The 20,257-nt window shown below is 34.4% G+C and overlaps 1 protein-coding gene across 2 annotated transcripts; it reads left to right on the plus strand.

Moving 5' to 3' along the window:
• The first annotated feature begins 13,549 nt into the window (after window positions 1-13,549).
• Window positions 13,550-19,840, plus strand: LOC133292093 (F-box protein At4g02760-like). 2 transcript variants are annotated; one of them, XR_009748875.1, is made up of 13 exons: window positions 13,550-13,928; window positions 15,167-15,342; window positions 15,799-15,996; window positions 16,076-16,186; window positions 16,658-16,743; window positions 16,818-16,939; window positions 17,431-17,495; window positions 17,626-17,698; window positions 17,779-17,841; window positions 18,317-18,381; window positions 18,466-18,540; window positions 18,654-18,913; window positions 19,336-19,840. XR_009748875.1 is itself a non-coding variant. In XM_061490467.1 (12 exons), exons 1-12 carry the CDS (start codon window positions 13,593-13,595, stop codon window positions 18,859-18,861), a joined length of 1,578 nt encoding a protein of 525 aa, XP_061346451.1. In that variant the 5' UTR covers window positions 13,550-13,592; the 3' UTR covers window positions 18,862-19,329. The 2 variants fall into 2 exon arrangements, 1 of the variants encoding a protein (XP_061346451.1); XM_061490467.1 differs by lacking the exon at window positions 19,336-19,840 and having other exon boundaries at window positions 18,654-19,329.
• The last annotated feature ends 417 nt before the right edge of the window (window positions 19,841-20,257 follow it).

Genomic DNA, 20,257 nt, shown 5'->3' on the forward strand with positions numbered 1-20,257 from the left:
GTATTGTATTGAAACTCGGTGCAGCTGTCCTCGTATTGACAATTCTAGTTTTTGTCCCGTGCTGAAAAAAAGAAGGAAGATGAAGATTCTCTTACGTCCTTCGAAGATATCAGTCAAACATAAACATTTTTTTTTTTTAAATATTGAAACATTACTATTATATAGAATTTAAGAAGCTTTATTCTTTATTAAATACTTAATATATATTTTTTCCAGTGTAACAGGAATCAAACATATTCAAGGGCCTCAATTATCTATCAACTATGTTGGTTTTTTGTTTTTAGTAAACTGAAAGGAAATCTCCAACCGATAGTCGAAAATTAATTTTTTCGAGACATAGAAATTACCAGAGTGAGTTTACATTCTTCGACTTTATAAACAAAATCTTTTTCATACACATTATCAGGAATCGAACCTGATGATCATTTATTGACAAAAATATTTAATTGCTGAATAAATAACATTATCACATATTGAAAAAATTAATCTTATATATTGTTGCAGATCAGTTCAACTTTGAGAATCAGTAATAATTGTTAAATTTTGCAAGACAAGTTTAATGAGTATTTTATTTTATTTATCAAATCATATTGATCATTTATATATATATATATATATATATATATATATATATATATATATATTAACTACTTTTATAATTTTAAAATGTTAAAAAATTATTAATTTTATTTATTAATAATCTACGTATTTTTTTTTGAAACTGTGACATAAATACACATGCGAGTAAAATTATGAAAATAATCAAATAAAATAGGGTTATTAATTAGGGACTTTGATAGTTTTAGTTTATATGAAATTATATGTTGAAACTTCAATGCCATCATTATATAAAAAAGAAAAATCATGAAAACAAGAAAATGTACAGAATTGCATAGTTTATTTCAAAAAAATAAGCATATTAAAAGAGAAGACATGAATGAGAATTTTTTCTATAGACATTGTTTATAAAATTTATATAGAATAAATCAATAAATAATTGACATAATATCATTTTAACTGTAAAATAATTGTAAACATTTTGTAATTATTTAAAATAATATAATAGAATATTAATTATTGATTTATTTAATCTACACAAAATGTATATAATGATTTCTCATACAACCCACTTTTTCTGTGTATTTCTTTGGCCCGAATCAGTGAGAATCTTTTCGTTTTTAGTCGGAAATGGAAACTAATATAAAATAGCCCAAACATATTGAGGTGGGTTTTTTTATGAGCTGTTGTGGGGCTAAAAATGATGTCTGGTTTATCTAGATTGGGCTGGGTCGGAAATTAAATAAATGGATGGGATTTTTTTTTCCCGGCGAATAAATGGACGAGATTCAATTATAGCAGTGTGACTTTATGCCAAAAATAAATAAATAAATAAATAAATAAAAGATTCTCTTTTCTTTTCTTTTTTTCTTTTTTGGTGGAAGAAAACAGATTCTCTTTGTCTCATTGTAAAATGTAAATCAATCAATAAATATTATTCTCGGTGATCTTGCGAATCAAACGACCTAACAAATCGTAAATGTTGATCTGAGCAGTTATGCAATGCCAAGTGACACAATGCAATTTAACTTTTGCAACTTGAACATCATCTTCAGAGTTTAATTTTAATGCAATATGATATTTAACATAATTGCATGATAACATGGTTACTTATAATTATTATATGAAGTGTAAAATTTATTAAATGACGTGATAATATATAATTGAATGCAAATGTAAATTTTTTAATTAACAATATATCAAAATTAAATTCTTGTCTTTAACCTGTTGATGCTCTTCAATCACCTACATGAAAGCATATTCTAATTTCTAAGCTCTTGATGGCAAAAGGTGAACTGAAAATCCAAAACTATTTTAAAAAAAGGAAAAGTACATAAAAAAAAGGCTTAGCATATCAAGTAATAAGTGGATGAATGTGAACCCTTCGATAATTAATTAGAATCTTTTACTTTTTCGGATTGTTGCTCTTTATATGCGTATCTTTTGTTCCTCCTTAAAAGTTTTTGTCCCGTTTTGTGAAAATCGGGTTTTATTTAGGGGCTTGGCGTTTGTATTGTAAGGAAATCATGTCTAAGAAAATGACGAATATTTCACAATATAAGGTTATATTATCATATGATAGTTTAATTGATGCATGAGAGTTGAATAAGTGAGGGTGAAAATATGCGTTCAATCATTCTCAGTATCATTTTTGGAAAAGTTTAATTATCACAATATAAGGTTATATTATCATATGATAGTTTAATTGATGCATGAGAGTTGAATAAGTGAGGGTGAAAATATGCGTTCAATCATTCTCAGTACCATTTTTGGAAAAGTTTAATTCTGAATCTATCCCGAACTTCAAATTAGTCTATAGAAAATCTATGAAATTATCGGGAGATAATATAAAAAAAGAAGAAGTTATATTATCAATTATGTTCCATTTTAGTATGTTCAAGATAGCGCCCGTGTGACTTGAATTGGAGCATCTATTCTGTTGTACGAAGGGGAATCAGGAATTGGAGCAAAAAGTTATATTATCATCTATGGTTGCCATGCCACTTTCAAGCATTGATCTTGTTACTTGAATCTGCTTTTCAAGTTTTGTAGTAATTATAAGAAGGTGAATTGAATTCTCCTCCATTATTTCGTTGTTAGCCTTCCATTTACTTGAACTTAGTTTAATCCAGAGAGAATGCTTGCTGATGCACATTCACTCCATTGCAAGCGAGATTGTATTTGTAGGACACTAAGGACAACATTAATGTGGCCTAATTTGTAGAGGGATAATCCTTTAATGCTATGCCTTTTTGCAAAATTATTTTATCAAGTTCGAGTTTGACAGAATTGGTTGACAATTATGCTTAAGATCCCCTTTGCTGATTACTTAATTAAAACATATTTTGTAGCTTTATCATTGCTCAAGTTGTCATTTGCATTGCCATTTGGTCACGGACTATGCCTAGCAGATTAACTTCTATGACATCTAAAACTATTGTTGTCATTATATCTTGCGGAGAACGATATACCTACGGCACCTAAGGGTTGTGAAGAGTCACATATAACAACAATATTATGCACATGTATTGTGGGGGGAATCATCGGATGGACCACTCTGACTAATCGAAAGTGATATAACATGCTACTTGAAGGTTTTTTTATGATGGGTGTTGAATGCTGTATGAAGCAAGATTATCTGACTGTAAGGACCATTATATCACGTTGCGCCATTGGAAATGCACCTTGACCCATCACTATAGTATTCATGCCAATAATGTTTCTCATAAAGTACTTGCAATTGGTAAAGAGATTAATTACATTTTGCCAACGACATTATCCGACATTGCTATCTAACGTAGTTAAGTATTAATAGTTTGGAATGATTTATAGTTTTAATGGGATAAGTTATTCTACTTATTATTTTTTGTTGTTTACCTTTATCTACCATCTTCCAACACCATTAGATCGAAATCTCAAAAAGAGAGAGAAAGATAAATGTTAGTTAAGATTTTGATCTAATGGTGTTTTAAAGTGGTAAACAAAGATAGGCAGAAAAAATAATATATAAAATAATCTATTCCAGTTTTAATAGATAAGTATCTAAACCACATAAGAAAGGGAAATCATCTTCTCCTATAATAGGAGAAGAAAACTTTTTGCAGCTAACCTTTCAAGATGTGTGTTATACCAAATGGGATTCACCATAACTTTGAGTGTAGCATGAGATCTCTTTCTTTCCTACAATATGAGAGGTAAGCCCCGTAAGAACTTATATAATTTTATTTTTCATGTATCTAATTCAATATTTGGTGTTCGTAAATAATTGCATACATGAAAGTTCCATTTATAGTGGGAAGGCTAAACAAATATCCTATAGATTGAGAAAACACGAACCATTCGAAAATAAAAACAAAAACGTACCGAAGAGGGCAAAAGCATTCTTCTAAGACTATTGGGTAAAAGAATTGCCCTGATGAAGCTGATTGAATAAGTTTTTTCAAATTAATACCGTCAAACACGTCACTGGTGTAGGAAATCTTAGATTTATGCGGAAGCGGTTTAGGACCTAGTACATTGGTATGCTTACCGAATCATCCTTGTTTCACAATTACCTATCGGTGCGCAGGTCTCGTGTAGAATCTTCCCTTGTAGGATTCCTCTTCACGAACAGCTCACCACAGCGCCGCAGCACGAACAACCTCCTTGAAGCTGGACTGTGGCAGATCTTCCAAACTATCTCTCGAGGAGGAAGGGGAAGTGTGTGGGCACTCGTTCAGATGATGAACGTCTGCCTCTTTGGTTTGTTTCTGATGATCTGTTCACCTTGGAGGCACACGAGGAGAAAACTATGAATATATACGCTTAGGTCTTAGACATAACTCAACCCTAAGCCTCATGGGCTCAAGTTTCACTGAAGCCCAATAGGACTTTAGTGACCAAAAGAGCATATATCCAACAATCTATCACTTGCTCTTTAAGATACAAACTTGAGTTCGTAAACCCAAGACCATGTAGCCCATAAGCTATCATCATCTGATAATATACCCCATCCCTTGTCTCGAGCTAGCCTGGGGACCTACCATTTGTCATTGATCAAGGCTCCTGATAATCTTTACAAGATTATCTAATTCGGCGCTACTCCACTAAAAGCCCGAACGTGAACTCCAAGATTAATGACCTTTATAACATGAATATGCATCGCCCCTTTGTAGAATGTCTATAATTGATTGACAAGTTTTCTGTAACTCAATCAATTATTTATTCCTTTGACTATGACAGTTTCTCTAATGGATTACATGCACTGGCCAGTGTCTTTAATATCCAAGTACCAAAACATATCAAGGGGACATATCCTACAAATTCCATGTTGTTTATCTCATAAATACCGATAATCAAATAATCTCACTCCCAAAATACCGAGTTATTGGCCGTCAATAGATCGAACCTCACCCGTTGGTAAATCAAAGAATGAAAATTATTTGATTACCTATTTATAATAAACTCAGGATTAAGAGCAATCACATAACTATAGTTAACTGGAGATTTGATACCTTATGACAGAAAAACAACCTTAGTCAAATCTCTCCTTTATCCTTTCAATGTGAATGTTAATTCACACCAATATTTTACAATGATTCAGACAAAATCATTTCATAAAATATTGCAGCCTGAATAAAGTACCCAACTTTATTTAACGGCTATGACTCCATTCATCAATTGTGAGATCCTATGATCATGTCCTCCATGAACGTATCCATATGATCATATACTCCACAATTTGATCTGGACCTTTATGTTTGTAAATAGTGCGCGATATAAATAAATAAAACCTTATTTATGAAATTCAGAAAATGATTTTATTGTTTCATCGTCTTATTCCAAGAGCACAATAAAACCAATAACTCTCACTTGCTTAATGCAAGTCTGGGATCCTCCTAAGACCCAAAGAAGTAACATGCCTCTCGAACACAAGTTCAGGCAAACTCTTAGTAACTGGGTCTGCAAGATCCACCTCTAATGCTATCTGAGTTTAGTGAAAAACTCATAGCTCGAGGTTGATTTTCTTGAGTCAATATCCACTTGAAATAACTGAATTTTTGAAAACTCAGCTTTTCAAGACTCCCACTAGAATATACCAGCATATAATCTCTCGTTCTCCAAAGATACTTGAGTACATGCTTAACAATAATCTAGTATTCCTCTAGGTTCAAAATGGTACTATCTCACTTCTCCCACTGCATGACAGATGCCTGGTTTAACGCCCAACATGATATGCGTGAGTCTACCTTTGCCAAAGCATAAGATATCTTGCTCATGCATTCTTCCTTCTTAGAAGTCTTTGGTCACTCCTTAGGAAGATGAATTCCACATCTGAGAATTATAATTCTTCTCTTAGAATTCTCATGTTGAATTTTGGGTTTTGTCAATGTAAGTAGCCAGAGGTGATGCCAACAACTTATTCTTCCGGCCTCATAAGAGTTTTATACCAAGAATATAATTGGTTTCCCCGGTACTTCCATACCAAAACACTAACTTAGCCAACTCTTTATGCTTGATATTACCTCCACATTGTTTCTAATAAGGAGCATATCATCTACATAAAGTACCAGAAAAGCTACTGTCTTCCGTTGTATCCTTTACATACAAATACACATCATTCATCAAGGTTCTCTCAAAATCAAAATTTTGATAACCTGATCAAAACTGATGTTTCAAGACCTGGATGCTTGCTTAAGTCTATGAAATAGACTTTCACAACTTGCATACCGTGTGTTCCTACTCATTTGCTATAAACCCTTTTGGTTGTTGTATGTAGATATCCTGACATCCAACTCCCAAAATGAAATCTCATAATTGAGACTTATAGCAACTAAGAGAATCTGGATAGACTCAAGCATGGCGTCTGGCAAAAAATGCCTCCAAGCTAGCTTTGAAGGTTTTCACCTTTCTGTCCATCCTCTCTTTGCCTTTTATGTCCACATGCACCTTGTGGATTTTACCCCTCTTGGTGTCTTTACTAGGACCGAACAGAGTTGAAATACAAGTATTTCATCTCATTGTTCATAGCCTGAGCAACACTTGATCAACAACATCTTCTAGTGCATTATCGTAACTAGTAGGATCAATATCACTCAACAAGAGACAACTTGAGAGTTAACAAGGTTTTCTCCCACTACGAATGTACTGCACTAGACCTTGTGTATTTATAGGTAAAACAAAGAGTGGGTCAAATGATGGATCTTCAATTTCTTGAGGATCCGCTTATCCTTGATATTGTTCCTTTACATGTGATACTAATATTTCTACTAGTTTCACTTATATATTATCATGTTGGATTTCCAATCATGGTTCTCTTGTTTGTTCACTTAGAGATATATCTATCCCCTCTTGAACAACCAAGGGAACAGTGGATGAAGCTTCTACAGATTCTGAAAATTCTTGATCTGAGATAAATCTCATCAAGAATAACCTAACTTAAGAGCTTATAATTTCTTATCTAGTCCTCCTTTAAGAAAATCATGTGAGTGCTCACTTAGATTATCTTATCCTTAAGACTAAATAAGAAATCATCCCTAGTTCTCTTAGGGTAGCCAAAAGATATGCACTCTTTCATACAAGATTTCATCTCATTTGACTGCTGTTGTAGGACGTGTGCCGTAGCACCCTAAATCCGAATATGGTTTGATCTGGGCTTGCACCCTTGCCATAATTCTTTAGGTGTCTTTACAACAAACTTTGACGGAATCAAGTTAAGAAGGTACATTTCTTTCTCTTAGGCATCTCCTTTGAACAACATTGACAAAGATGAATAACTGAACATGATCTTCACCAAGTCTAGAAATGTGTGATTTTTGCATACTGCAACTTCATTCAACTAACACGCTCTTAGAGTTGACAGTTACGAAAACTATCTCCTCTTAAATCAGGTAAGACCTGAAATTAACAGACAGGTAGCCAAACACTTTAGTAGACCAAAGTGTTTTGATTTGAACACCTACATGTTTTTCTGCCTCAGACTTAAACCTCTTGGAAATTTCCAAAAGCTTTAGACTTATAGCGCACTTGGTTCATCTGTCCAAATCCAGAGTAAACATTCATATAATGAAGTACTCATCACCTCTTCTGGTCTGAACGCTAAGTGGTCCACATACTTTAGTATGTACCAGTTCCAGTTGAATAGTTGCGCAAACCTTTTTGGTCCTTGTAGGATTGCTTGGCCACTTTACCTTCTAAATAGGACTAACATGTAGCTGTTAATTAAAAGATTATTGAACTTTCAGTCACTCTTTTAACTAAAACATGTTTCCTACTTGAGATAATATGACTCAATCACAAAGGCCAAAGTTATGTTTCATTTGAAACTTTTATTTCTTTGGTGAAAGTTCTTGTTCATCATCCTTTCCATTCAACATAACAAATTTAAAAAGGGTATAGGACATAGGTAATAAAGACTATTTAAACAATGTACCAGAACAAAACAAGACGAAGATGAACTTCGAAATGTAACTGAGGAATCAATTGCATTGTCAACCCATGTTTTAACCAAAACAACTAACAAAATTGAATTCCTCTTGAAATCTGGAACAAATAAACAGTCACCTAAAACCATAGTCTTAGTAATAACTTGTCCTACTGCAAATGCAGACACAAGTTCCCAATTTCAAGCTTAAAATATCTTTGTCCACTGCTGACAGGCATACCATGTTTGAACTACTGCTAAGAGTAGCAAACATAATCAGTGATTCCTGAATCAATGATTCATTCACTGATCAGGCCTTAATATACCCATGTCTGGTTCTTTTCATCACCTCTGGGCAATTTTTCGTTTAGTGTCCCTTTATTCTACACTTGAAGAACTTGCCTTGCGGCTTCTTCATAGCAACTGGTTTGACAACTGATAGCCAAGTCATTTTGTTCTTGTTACGACCCTTGGGTTTCCCTTTGGATTTAACAAGACTCTTAGCAAAACCTGCACCGACTGCATTCTGTCTAGCAGAGCTGCTAGACGCAGCAAACATGTCATTAAGAGTCTGAAGCATTTCTACTCCACTCTAATCATGTACACTTGCTTCTGCAAGTATTTGGAAAGACTGACAATAATATAGCAGCGAACTACCATTTCTGCCCTTTCCTAATTTGAGAAATGCATCTTAGTTTCCTTAGACGCATCCTCTGCAGGTTGCTATGGCCCTCGCATTGTCAAGACAAATTTTAGCTTCCATGTTTTAGAACAATATCAAAAATTTGCTTTTCACTTATTCATAGTTGGTACCATCTAGAGGTTTTCGACTCAAAATCATTTCTAAGATATTTTCTGAAAAACATATAAAGCACACAATTACAAACAAATAATGCAATAAACAAACGAAGTGCGAGTAGATTCTCATAACTACTCTTGTTTATTGTTAACAATCCTTCAGTTTATCTTTACAAGGCTTACGATGGGCAAGTCACTTGTAAAAACCAAAATTGTTATTTGGGCCTTCAGTGCCATTGCCAGAGCCTCGATGGGAGGATTAACAATTTTACCAAAGTTGAATGTAATTAACCATTGTTTAATTTCAAAATTATCCTTAGTGTCTAAGCATTGCCGACGATGGGTCGTACAATACTTTACTAAAATTTTGAAATTATTAAGATTTAATCTAGTGAAATCTGATTATCCTTATCCGATGGGGCTTCAGCGATAACCATTTCACTAATAAACCCACAAATAGAGCCCGCAGGTTTTAAAATTAATTAATTTTTAAAACCTTCACTCATTCAACATTTTTGTTTGAGAATTTTCATAAGCCCAGTCGAATTCATTGTTTAATTTCAAAATTATCTTTAATAACTTAATATTATCGACGATGGGCCGTACAATACTTTATTAAAATTTTGAAATTATTAAGGCCCAATAAAATCCAATCATGCTTATCCGTTGGGGCCTCACATGATTATTTTATTGATAGGCCCACAATGCCCCTGGAGGTTAAATTAATTTCTTAATTTAAATCTCCTCTCATTCAACATAAGCAACATTTTCTAATTTCCAAGAATTATTTAATTGAGAGTATCCTTTGTTCGATTTCAAAAACTATATAAGTAAGAGCGCCGATAAACGTGCACTAAGCTTAACATAATTTTGAAAACATTAAGGTCCTGAAATCCGGTCACTTTACGTCAGCGTGTGCTCCAAACAATCATGATACATGAATGTTGTATGCAACGTGTGTTATTCCATGACCATTTCAGAAAACCCATAAATTACTCGCAAAATAAAAGAATTCTCTTAGGAAATTTTCTCTAATTATTTTTCTAGATTTAAATCATCCAAATAGCTGACTTAATTATTAATCTAGATTGCAACAATCATAATAATTATCATTTATGAGGATAATTTGAAATCAAAATAATTTCCATAACGATTATTTGTCTTGATGTTAATTATCCAAAATTAATTAATTCAATTATTAATCTAGATTTTTAATAAAAATCATAATAATTATTAATTAATTTCTTAGGATGATTTAAAATCAAAATAATCCCATAATAACTATCATACTAGTCGCTGAAGACATAATAGCTATTATGCTCATGCAATCATACAAGTTATGCAACAATATGACACCACCTATTCTATATGGCATGTTATCGCAATAAAGCATGTTATCAATCAATAAAAGCATTAAATAATAAATCATAATTACTTTAATCCATGGCCTTCCTATTTTAAAGAAAATTAAATTAAATTAAATAATACAACTTTGGAATTCGACTTTCGCCTAGCCCATAGTATCTGTCTCAAGCCCCTTTAGGGTTTCATGGGCCCAAAAGCCCAAAGACCCAATCTTTTGGCGAGAAACCCTAGGACGCGAAAGAGGAACCCTAGCCGTCAGGTCTGCCGCGCCGTCACCCGAAGTCAAATCAGGCTGAAACTCCAGGGGAAGGACCGCCACGTAGAGACGAGTGCACCGCCGCCAGAACCACCCAAAAATGTGGCCGGACGCTCCCTCACTCTCCCATTCTTTTCCGGAGAGTGGCGGCCACTCTCAGACGCTTGTGGAGGCGCGTGGAGGAGCGTGAAGGCTCCGATGTCGGCGATCCACCCATCGTTGCGTTCGTCTTTCCGTCCTCTTTCCAACCATATATAGATCGACCCATTCCGAGATCTTTAAGTCCTCGAAAAGTCTCCGACAGTGCTGACTGCGCATCTTCCTCGCGATTTCTCGATCTTGAACTTTTACAAAATATTGAAAAAATACACAGAAATTCCAAAAATAAACAAAAACAGCAAGGAGGAAACCTAATCATATGGGATTAGCCTCCTTGTTACAAATCGAGAAATACACGAGAGACCCTAACCATGGATTAAAGCATTTTTACCGATTAAAATTTAAACTTTTATGAAAATGAATTATAAAATACACATGCTAGATTCATACCATAATCCTAGAACCCTAGGTGCCACATTTCAAGAAGCAAAACTAATTACATGAATAGTGAAACTAGATTCACATACCAATGTACAGCCAAGGCTCTGATACCAATTGTAGGAAATCTTAGATTTATGCGGAAGCGGTTTAGGACCTAGTACATTGGTATGCTTACCGAATCATCCTTGTTTCACAATTACCTCTCGGTGCGCAGGTCTCGTGTAGAATCTTCCCTTGTAGGATTCCTCTTCATGAACAGCTCACCACAGCGCCGCAACACGAACAACCTCCTTGAAGCTGGACTGTGGCAGATCTTCCAAACTATCTCTCGAGGAGGAAGGGGAAGTGTGTGGGCACTCGTTCAGATGATGAACGTCTGCCTCTTTGGTTTGTTTCTGATGATCTGTTCACCTTGGAGGCACAAGAGGAGAAAACTATGAATATATACGCTTAGGTCTTAGACATAACTCAACCCTAAGCCTCATGGGCTCAAGTTTCACTGAAGCTCAATAGGACTTTAGTGACCAAAAGAGCATATATCCAACAACTGGTATTGTGACTAATCCTGTAATGATCCTGATGAGACTGATGTCATGTCAGCGCCACGTAGGCAATCTCGTCACCGTAAAACTTTAGAATGCCATAACTTTTGACCAGGATATTCAAATCAGATGATTTTTTTTAATTTCATATAACTTTTCTTAATCTACGCAATGACACCTCATTTAACATATTTTATCTCCCACAAACATAGTTCGAATTTGTAACAATGGTACCACAATCACAAGAGTGCTTAAATCTAGAAGCTCCCGAGTTATTTCTGAACCAACACCATGAGCTGCAACACATGCCATCAATTGACACATTTTATCTATGTAAATGCCGTTATTTAATTCCTTTTCTTATTTTTCAACTATCTAACAATAGCAAATAATGACAGTGGTTTCCTCTCCATCAACGCGCACAGGCAACAACGGATAACAACGTTTCTTCTTATGGAAAGCCTTAAAGTATTGATCTTGTTGCGTAAAAAAATTATTGTCTAAGAGGCTAAGAGTGGAAAAACTAGGCCAAGAAATCGATGGCACGTTCTGTAGCTCGTTGATTTAGTTCAGAAAGAACTCGAGAGCTTCTGAGTTTAAATGCTCTTGTGAGTGTGGAACTATTATTGCAAATCCAAACTATGTTTGTGGGAGATAAAATATGTGAAATAAGGTGTCATTGCGTAGATCTCAAAAAGTTATGTAAAATAAAAAAATCTCATCTAATTTGATACCTGAGTCAAAAATTATAGCCTTTCGAAGTTTTAAGGTGACAAAACTGTTTACATTGTGTTGACATGACATCAGTCCTATCATGATCATTGACGAGACTAGTCTGATGAATACCAATGACATATTTGATTACATTAATTTAAAAAAACATATCCAATCAAATTTTTTTTTTTGATAATCATATCTAATCAATTTTAACTAGACAATTCTTTTACCCGGAGTCTTAAAAAGGTATTTTAGCCAGTTGAAGAGTACATATCACATACCAACAAAGTCCAGCACAGCTGAGTTCCTTAAGCATGCTGACAGGAATTCGATTCCTGACCGTGCATATGGAAAAAGCTTTGTTGGGAGAGGTTTACCCACTCCACTTAATGTCATCTCCCACCTTGAAAGGATTAATCTTCAACTATCAGCCGGAGAATACCTTAAAAAATCAAAAAAAAAAAAGAGAGTACAGATCACATTAAAATAACGGCTTTTCCTCCTCTAATCCAAATAAAAAGGCAAAAAAATCTCCCAACAATAACATGATTTTCTGTTTTCCCCTAATAACTCTATTTTTAATGGATATCAACTTCTAAAGATTCTTGACGTAAATAAATCACATGTCAAAAACTTACTACTTAGCATTTAATCCGGACGTCCATAATACTAAGGATTTATTTTAATCCGACATCTCTAAGACATATTCTGTTTAAAGTCGGCAAATTAAATAACCAAGTAAGGAAGAAATAACCAAAAAGTTTGTTTTGTTAATTTTATGTTAAAGAAGATAATTTGTCTCATTTCCTAGAGACAAAATATGTGAGGCCCATTATATGTAAAAGAAAATAAAACTAAAGAAACTCACCTTTTTATTTGTGTACTCCAACAATAAGAGAAAAAAAATTCCTTTATTTTATGGGTTTGATGTTTGTAAAAAGACATATGATTATATTTTTTTAAATGAGAAAAAAGACATTAAAAATTATAAAGAAAGAAAGTGAGTATTTTTTAATTTAAATTTTAAATAAAAAATATTAATTTTAACTAAAATCATTGCAAACTTTTTCCCTTTATTTTATTTATTTTTCTCATTATTGATTGGTTTGTAATTACTCAGCCGCGCTACAATAAGAAAACAAAATTAAAAATGATCTTTCATTTTTATTTATATTATTAAAGTAGCTTTGATAAACTCACCGGAAGGAGTAGAAAACTAGGCCCGTGAGCTGCTGATTTTCCACGTGGCAATCGGAAGGCACGCACACTTGGCACGCAAAACCCGTTGTCCGTACACGAGTCCAATCCACGATGCACAGGTTTCTCTTTCCCTTTCTGAGAGTGTGTTATTGTGTGTGTATATGAAAATGAGAGGGTGAAAATAGCCACCAGTTATAGAGAGAGTACCACATCTATGGCTGCGGATAGCTTCATCCTGCAAGGTCCGTGGTCAATGGCGAAGCGACCCTGTCCCTCACAAAACCCTAGAACGCACACCCTCAACCAGGTCGAGAATCTTCTCGATGCATTCCTTGGTCTCTCCGAGTCCCCTTCTCTCTCCCTCGATCTCTCCCTTTCCCTCGAGATGCTTCTCGAATCCTTGCCCTCCGATTCCGATCAGACGGACGTCATCGATCGCGCCATTAAAATTGGATCCGTGCTTCTGGATGCAGCCAAGTATTCCTCCAGAAAGCGAGCTTCCAGACACAATTCCCTCGCTTGGCCTCTCCCTCCTGACCTTACCATCAAGGTATTTATTTATTTATTCCCATTCTTGTGCCTTATTTGATGCATTTTTATTTATTTATTTTAAATTTTATTTCAGAAATTTGTCTGTTGCGTACTGGTTTAGCTCTTAATTGGATTTAATTTCCCCCTTTTTCTGTGGAGTTATTTTTGTTGAATTGGATTATGATGGTTTTTTTTTTGTTTTTTTTTGTGTGGTGATTTGAACCGTAGGCTTACTTAAAATGAATGCGATTTGGTTTGAAAAACCAAAATGAAACTGAGAAAAACTAGAAATATGGTTAAGATTGGATTGGGAACATAAGTCTGAACCTGAACCTTTAAACAAAGGGAAAACTGAATGATAATAACCGTTTTTTTGGACTTGGCTAACCAGTCCACCTCGAAACTCCTTCTTCTGCTGCTTATGAGACACACAACATTGCTTGGCCGACCAAGGTGAAGATGAAGGGCTCGATCACCTCTGATGCACCTGCTCAATGGTGTCTGTGACCAGAGGGGAGAACAAGGGCTTGATGGCATTGTTCAGTTAAGCTGAGCTTGTGGTTGCGCTTGCCTTGTGGCTTGCCATAAGAGTGGGAGGGAACCAGAGCTAGAAGTAGACCTTGAGCAATAGTGATGCCTTCCACCTTGGGGGCTGCAAAACAACTGAAGAGGAAGTGGTTGAGGAATAAGTTTTTGTCTTTTTTCATTTTAATGCAATTTTGTTTGGTTTTTAACCAGAAACTGCACTGGGTTTTAATAGATACTAGCCACACCTGTTTAAGAGAGAGAGAAAAAAAAACGAATGGGATACAAGCCAGTTATTACGGTTTAGTTTTTTTATGGTTCAATTTGGTTTGGTTTACGTTGAAGTTTGGTTTTTTAATATTTTTTTCCGCCCTGAACTATATGTATTTGACTATGGATGTCTTGGCTATGGCAACTTTGACCCTGCTATGTTATTATCTGCATAGAATGCTTGTCATTAGTATGACTCATGATTATAAGTTGAAGTCATTTGTATGTAAAAAGATGTGTTGTTTCAATGTGTCAGTTAATAGGGCTGATTTCTTTAAGGATGCTGGAAAAGTAACTATGGAGAAAAATGCATCATTCCCTTTTCGCTTTGTAAACCTTTTTTCTTTGGAGGAACCAATTTAACCGTTATTTATCATCTGAAACTACCTTTGTCCTGAGGTTAAACATGCTTCTGCGAAAAAGTGAATTTCCTGGGTATTGATTCCATTTTGTGATGTACAGGTCTTCTCGATGCTTGATACACAGAGCCTATGTTATGCATCAGCGACTTGTTCATTGTTTAACAAATGTGCTAAAGATCCTTTGTGCTATGCAAATCTTGATTTGACAACACTTCTTCCGAAGATTAACAATTCAGTAGTTTCCACAATGGTTCAACGAGCTGGAAAGGAACTAAGGTAAAAACTTTTGCATATCACTGATCCTTTCAATACTCTATTTTACTTTTTTACCCTAGTTAACATTAGTTAACCGGGGAATAATTTATAACATCATGACTACGAAATAATCAACTAGTCAGGTGATCATTTCTCTATTGCACTTCATCATTGCCCATATAATGCAGAAAAATGGATATTTGGCTGCTTATTGATTACTTGTTTGGATGGCCTGCCTCATCTGCATTTTTCCACATTTTTTGGTCCCTGCTAGAAATTGTTGTATAACTATTTTTATAGTTTTATGTATATTTTACTATGTTAGTATAGTTAGCTCTATCAGCTAGGAAAAGACACAAACTAAAAGATTATCATCCATTTTAACCTCTGCTAACTCGTTGAGCATGCATTACATTCTTAGTCTGTATTTTTTCCTCATTTTTTGCACCTGTCCATCTATTTGAATTTGTGAATAAGGTCTCTTAAGCTTGGTGTGATCCCCGGTGCTACCACTTCTGCTGGATCTTGTCAACCATTGGTTTATAACATCAGAAATGCCATTGTAGAGGTTTCTAACTTCTCTTGGAATGATAAGAGGTCTCGACAAGGGAGAGAATCTTCCATTCTTACAAGATCCTGTTTAAGCCCTTTAAGTAGGGATGGTGGTGCTCCAGGGTATGTTGTTCATGGACTTTAGAGTTCGGTACATTTTAGTTACTTGTTTTAAATGGGCTCTTCCTTTTTCTTTTTGTAGGGCTCTTTTGAGAAAGTTGAACTTGTACAATATTGAAAGGATGGATAGTGCTTCACTTAGTGGGGCATTATCAGCTTGCCCTTCTCTGCTTGATTTGGAAATTGTTGGGCTGTAAGTTTCCCTGACTTCTTATTCTCTGACTTCTTTTCATTATAAACATTTTCTTATTGCTAATGCATGTAAGATTATCATTAAAATTGAACTCTTTCTCCAAGATGAGTTTACTTTCTTCTGATCCGGAATTCACACTTTTCTAAATTCCATTTGTCATAAATAGACTGGGAATCTTTTCTTGTGAAATGTGACTATATAGTTTTATTGGGAAAGTTCTTTGGTTTGTCTTTTTACAGTTGTTATACATATGCTGTACATACAAATTTTTAATTAAGAATGTGTCATTTCTCGGTTTTTAGTTACATTTCTGATACTTAATTATCCTCTGAAATTTTTAATATGTATCAGCATCTGTGTCTTCTTCAAATGCTCTCAACTGAAATACCTCTTATGAAAAGGTTCTTTCCAAATTATATTACATTGGCAATGATATTTTTTCCTTTCTTTATTTTTTTTTTTGAATACCAGTCATGTTGAATTGCGGCAAACATTAATGTCAGTAAGTGCGAACTGCCACATGATCGAGCGTTTGTTTTTTGAGTCTTCTAAAACAGGTTAGTTAGTTTAGCAGTTATATTTTCCCATATAATTCTCTTTATATCTCTACTTATCTGCTTTTGATTGTTAGGTAGAGATGACAGTTTGAAAACACAAACCTGTGTTGAGCTGGTGGACAATTGTCCTCACCTAACTTCTTTATCTCTTAGAGGGTTTAAGCTACATGATTATAAAGTTCGTGTGCTGGTTAAGGTATGTTCTTGGGAAATTCTTAACTATTGTACATATTGCCGTGCATTGAAATACCTGTTTAGAGAAAGCGAGGACAGGCTTATCTTGGTTTTCCATCGATACATGATTTGAAGCCACCATTTCTTATTTGAATTTTGGATTATTAATTTTAAGCTAGATGGCATTCTCCTAGTTTGGATTATTTTTTCCTCTTATTTCTTTATTTTTTTTTTTAAAATTCTCTTATGTATTTTTCTCTCTTTTTTTATCTTTAATTTTATTTTATTTTTTTATATTTTTATTTTTAAATTTTTAATTTCTATTTTTATTGTTAGTGCTTTTTTTTGTCTCAATCTTTTCTTGCTTTTCATTTGGGTTCATTGGCCTCCGATCCCAACTAGTATGGGATAAAAGTGTCGTTGATGTTGATGGCATTTTCCTATTTCTCACTTTTGTCATAAGAAAAAAAAAAACTCATTTCAAGGGCTATTAATTTCAACCTGTTCATGCAGGGATTTCGGAGATTGAAATATGTTGATTTTTCTACATCCTATTCAATCACTGGAAGCTTCTTAAGGTTTGTTAATTGTTATTCTTAACAGGATCTAACAAGAAACCTTCATATTCTGTCTATCTGTTGAGATTATCTCTTTGCATCTGTTTTGTTGGTCCCATTATGTCTTTATACGAAAACCTTTATTTTTCAGAAACCTTGGAAGCTGCAATGGTGGGAATTTGCTTGAGGTCTTAATTTTAAGGGATTGCATGCATCTGAAAGAGGTAAGAATCATAATACATTTACAAATCTTTTCTTTTTTTCTAAAGCAATTTTTCTGAAATGCTATTACTTTCATGTGCAGATGGAAGTTGCTAGGTTGTTAACAGCAATTCTTGCGGGTGATTTCAAATTGCTTGTACATCTTGTGAGTGCATAGAAATTTGTTATATTTCCAAAAAAAGCATTAAGGGGGCGTTTGGTTTAGGAAATTTTTTGGAATAGTAGGGAAATGAGATAGATAGAGAAATGATTGGAAAGATAGATAAAGTGAGATAGGTAGAAAAATGTAAAAAAAAGTTGTTTGGTGGGGAAAAACTTTACTGGGAAAATTAGGTAACTTTATGAAATCAACAGTGCATTAAAAGCCAGATAACCGGTTTTCCGAAAAATTCCACCTTCAAATTGGGTTTCTAAACAGTGCGGATATCTATGTTTCTCATAAATCCAGACAAATTGGATAGATGGGTTTTTGGTGAAAAACGTTGAAACAAACATGGTGTTTCTAAAAGCCATACTTGAAAAAGATAGATATCCGCTGAAAAGCTCCCAACCAAACTCCACCTAAGTTTCTGCTTGACTTTCAGTTTTGCTTCTAGGACTTTACCATTTCCTTTTAACAGGATATATCCAATAGGGAAGGCTTAGCATCGGAGGGTGACTGGTATCACCGGTGCTACAACTCTAGGTAATGATTATCATTTCTAGATTTGATGTCTCAAGTCACGAATTTCTGAATGACTGATGTTTTGATTGGGGTTCTATGGTGCAGTGTTATGCCTGTTAAGCAGGTTTTGGAAGCAAGGCCTGATATTTGTTTGGTGGCTGAATATCCATCAGAAGGAAGGTTAGATATTTTTCTAAGAGAGTAATTAGTTGCACTTTCATATTTGCAGATGGAGGGGCTTTTTATTTTCTTTCTAACTTTTCCATTTTTTGTGTTCGTGGATTGTGTTGCAGTTACATTGAGTCATTTGATACTGATATGAACAGTGAGATGAGTCTTCCATCACAATTGAGCTCTCATAGTTCAGATGGTTTGATCTTTTTGAGTACATCTGAAAGCAGCTACAATAGTGATCATGGTAGTGGTAATGAAGATGGTCAAGATGCCAGCTATGTGGTTTATGAGGAAAGTTCAGATGAGATAGACTTCTTGTCCCTGTAGGGGTTGTTCATTGTTTGGCATTAATAAAAAGGACAAAAATTTAGTGAACATGGTACTCTCTCTCTCTCCCCGTGTGTGTGTGTGTGTGGAATATGATTGTCCTGGAAGTTGATTTAATAAATCCTTTTTAAGGATAGATTGATTAGCTTTGTTTCTTAGTTGTGGGCCACTATGATTCTATGAGCTAGTTTGGAAGGCTTATCTAGGAACAGATATTAAGATATTTTGGTGAATGCCATGGCTGACGTGTAACCAGTTGAATCTAGTCTTTGTGTATCCTATGTTGGAAACTACAGATAACATTTTGTGCTACCTTGATTTTATCGAAAAGTGGATGGTGCAACTTGATACTTGGAAGTCAGTTGTAGCATTGTTTGCAGTCTGTTTTCCATCTAAATTCAATGTTTATTTGATATGCTTTGTTCCCCTCTTGCATTTACTAATGTTTGTGATTTATTATTTATTATAAACTAGGGGAGCGGCAGAGGAAGAAGGATGCGACAGGGTAATAGAGTGTGGACGGTGGATTTTTCTTTAACTTCGGTTTTGTCCCTGTCTTCATTGAAGTTCATTTACCGTGGAATTTTCAATCTGAAGGAAGATTGGAGGTTGGTATCAGTTTTGCTGTCGGCCGTTGCTTCCTTATTTGCGGAAATGATAAGCATACTGCCGCCATTGGTGCTCCACGCCGGCCTCATTTCTCAAATGAAATGTGCAATATTCCACTATGGATTTATTTTTAAGTCAATTTTGCACAAGATTTTCAGTGATGTATTTTGTGCCTTTGCGTATACTGTATCTAATTCTGCAACCTCAACCAATGTGTTCTCTATGCACGTGGGGCGCAAAACTGTTTTGTAGTTGAATATTAAACTGTCCTTGGAGAGGATCCTCCCATCTGATTTAAATACATACAATAATGACATTCGGTACCCGTTGCAAATATTAGTAAGATCGGAACAAGTTAGTTCAGCAAAGATGGTATGAGAAACACTCTGTATGTGCCATTGCAAGTGTCAACAGCAACTGAACAAAACGAGATTCGTTAAATCTTAATCAAGGCATGTAGTATTTAGATACATGGATGCATGCTTTTTTATGAATAGTAAATGTTAAATTTTTATAATATTTATTTTGTATTCTTACTGTTTTTAGTTAAATGTTAAATTAACAAAAAGCAACTTTTTATAATAACAACACAAAATTATTAATATTTAAGTATTAATACTATTATTTTTTTCAATCAAGTGATCGTATGAATTTTTGAAATTAGATTTACTTGAATTCATATTTTTTGCATAATTGATTTAGTTATAATCTAGTTTAAACCAAACATTAATAATACTATTCGAATTTGTTATGTAATTGTTTGTTTGGATGTGAGACGATGCACTGA

This window comes from Gastrolobium bilobum, unplaced genomic scaffold (genome assembly GCF_033153095.1).
Source record: "Gastrolobium bilobum isolate Gb01-03AN ecotype WA unplaced genomic scaffold, APGP_CSIRO_Gbil_v1 utg23035, whole genome shotgun sequence".
In the NCBI taxonomy this organism is placed as follows: Eukaryota; Viridiplantae; Streptophyta; class Magnoliopsida; order Fabales; family Fabaceae; genus Gastrolobium; species Gastrolobium bilobum.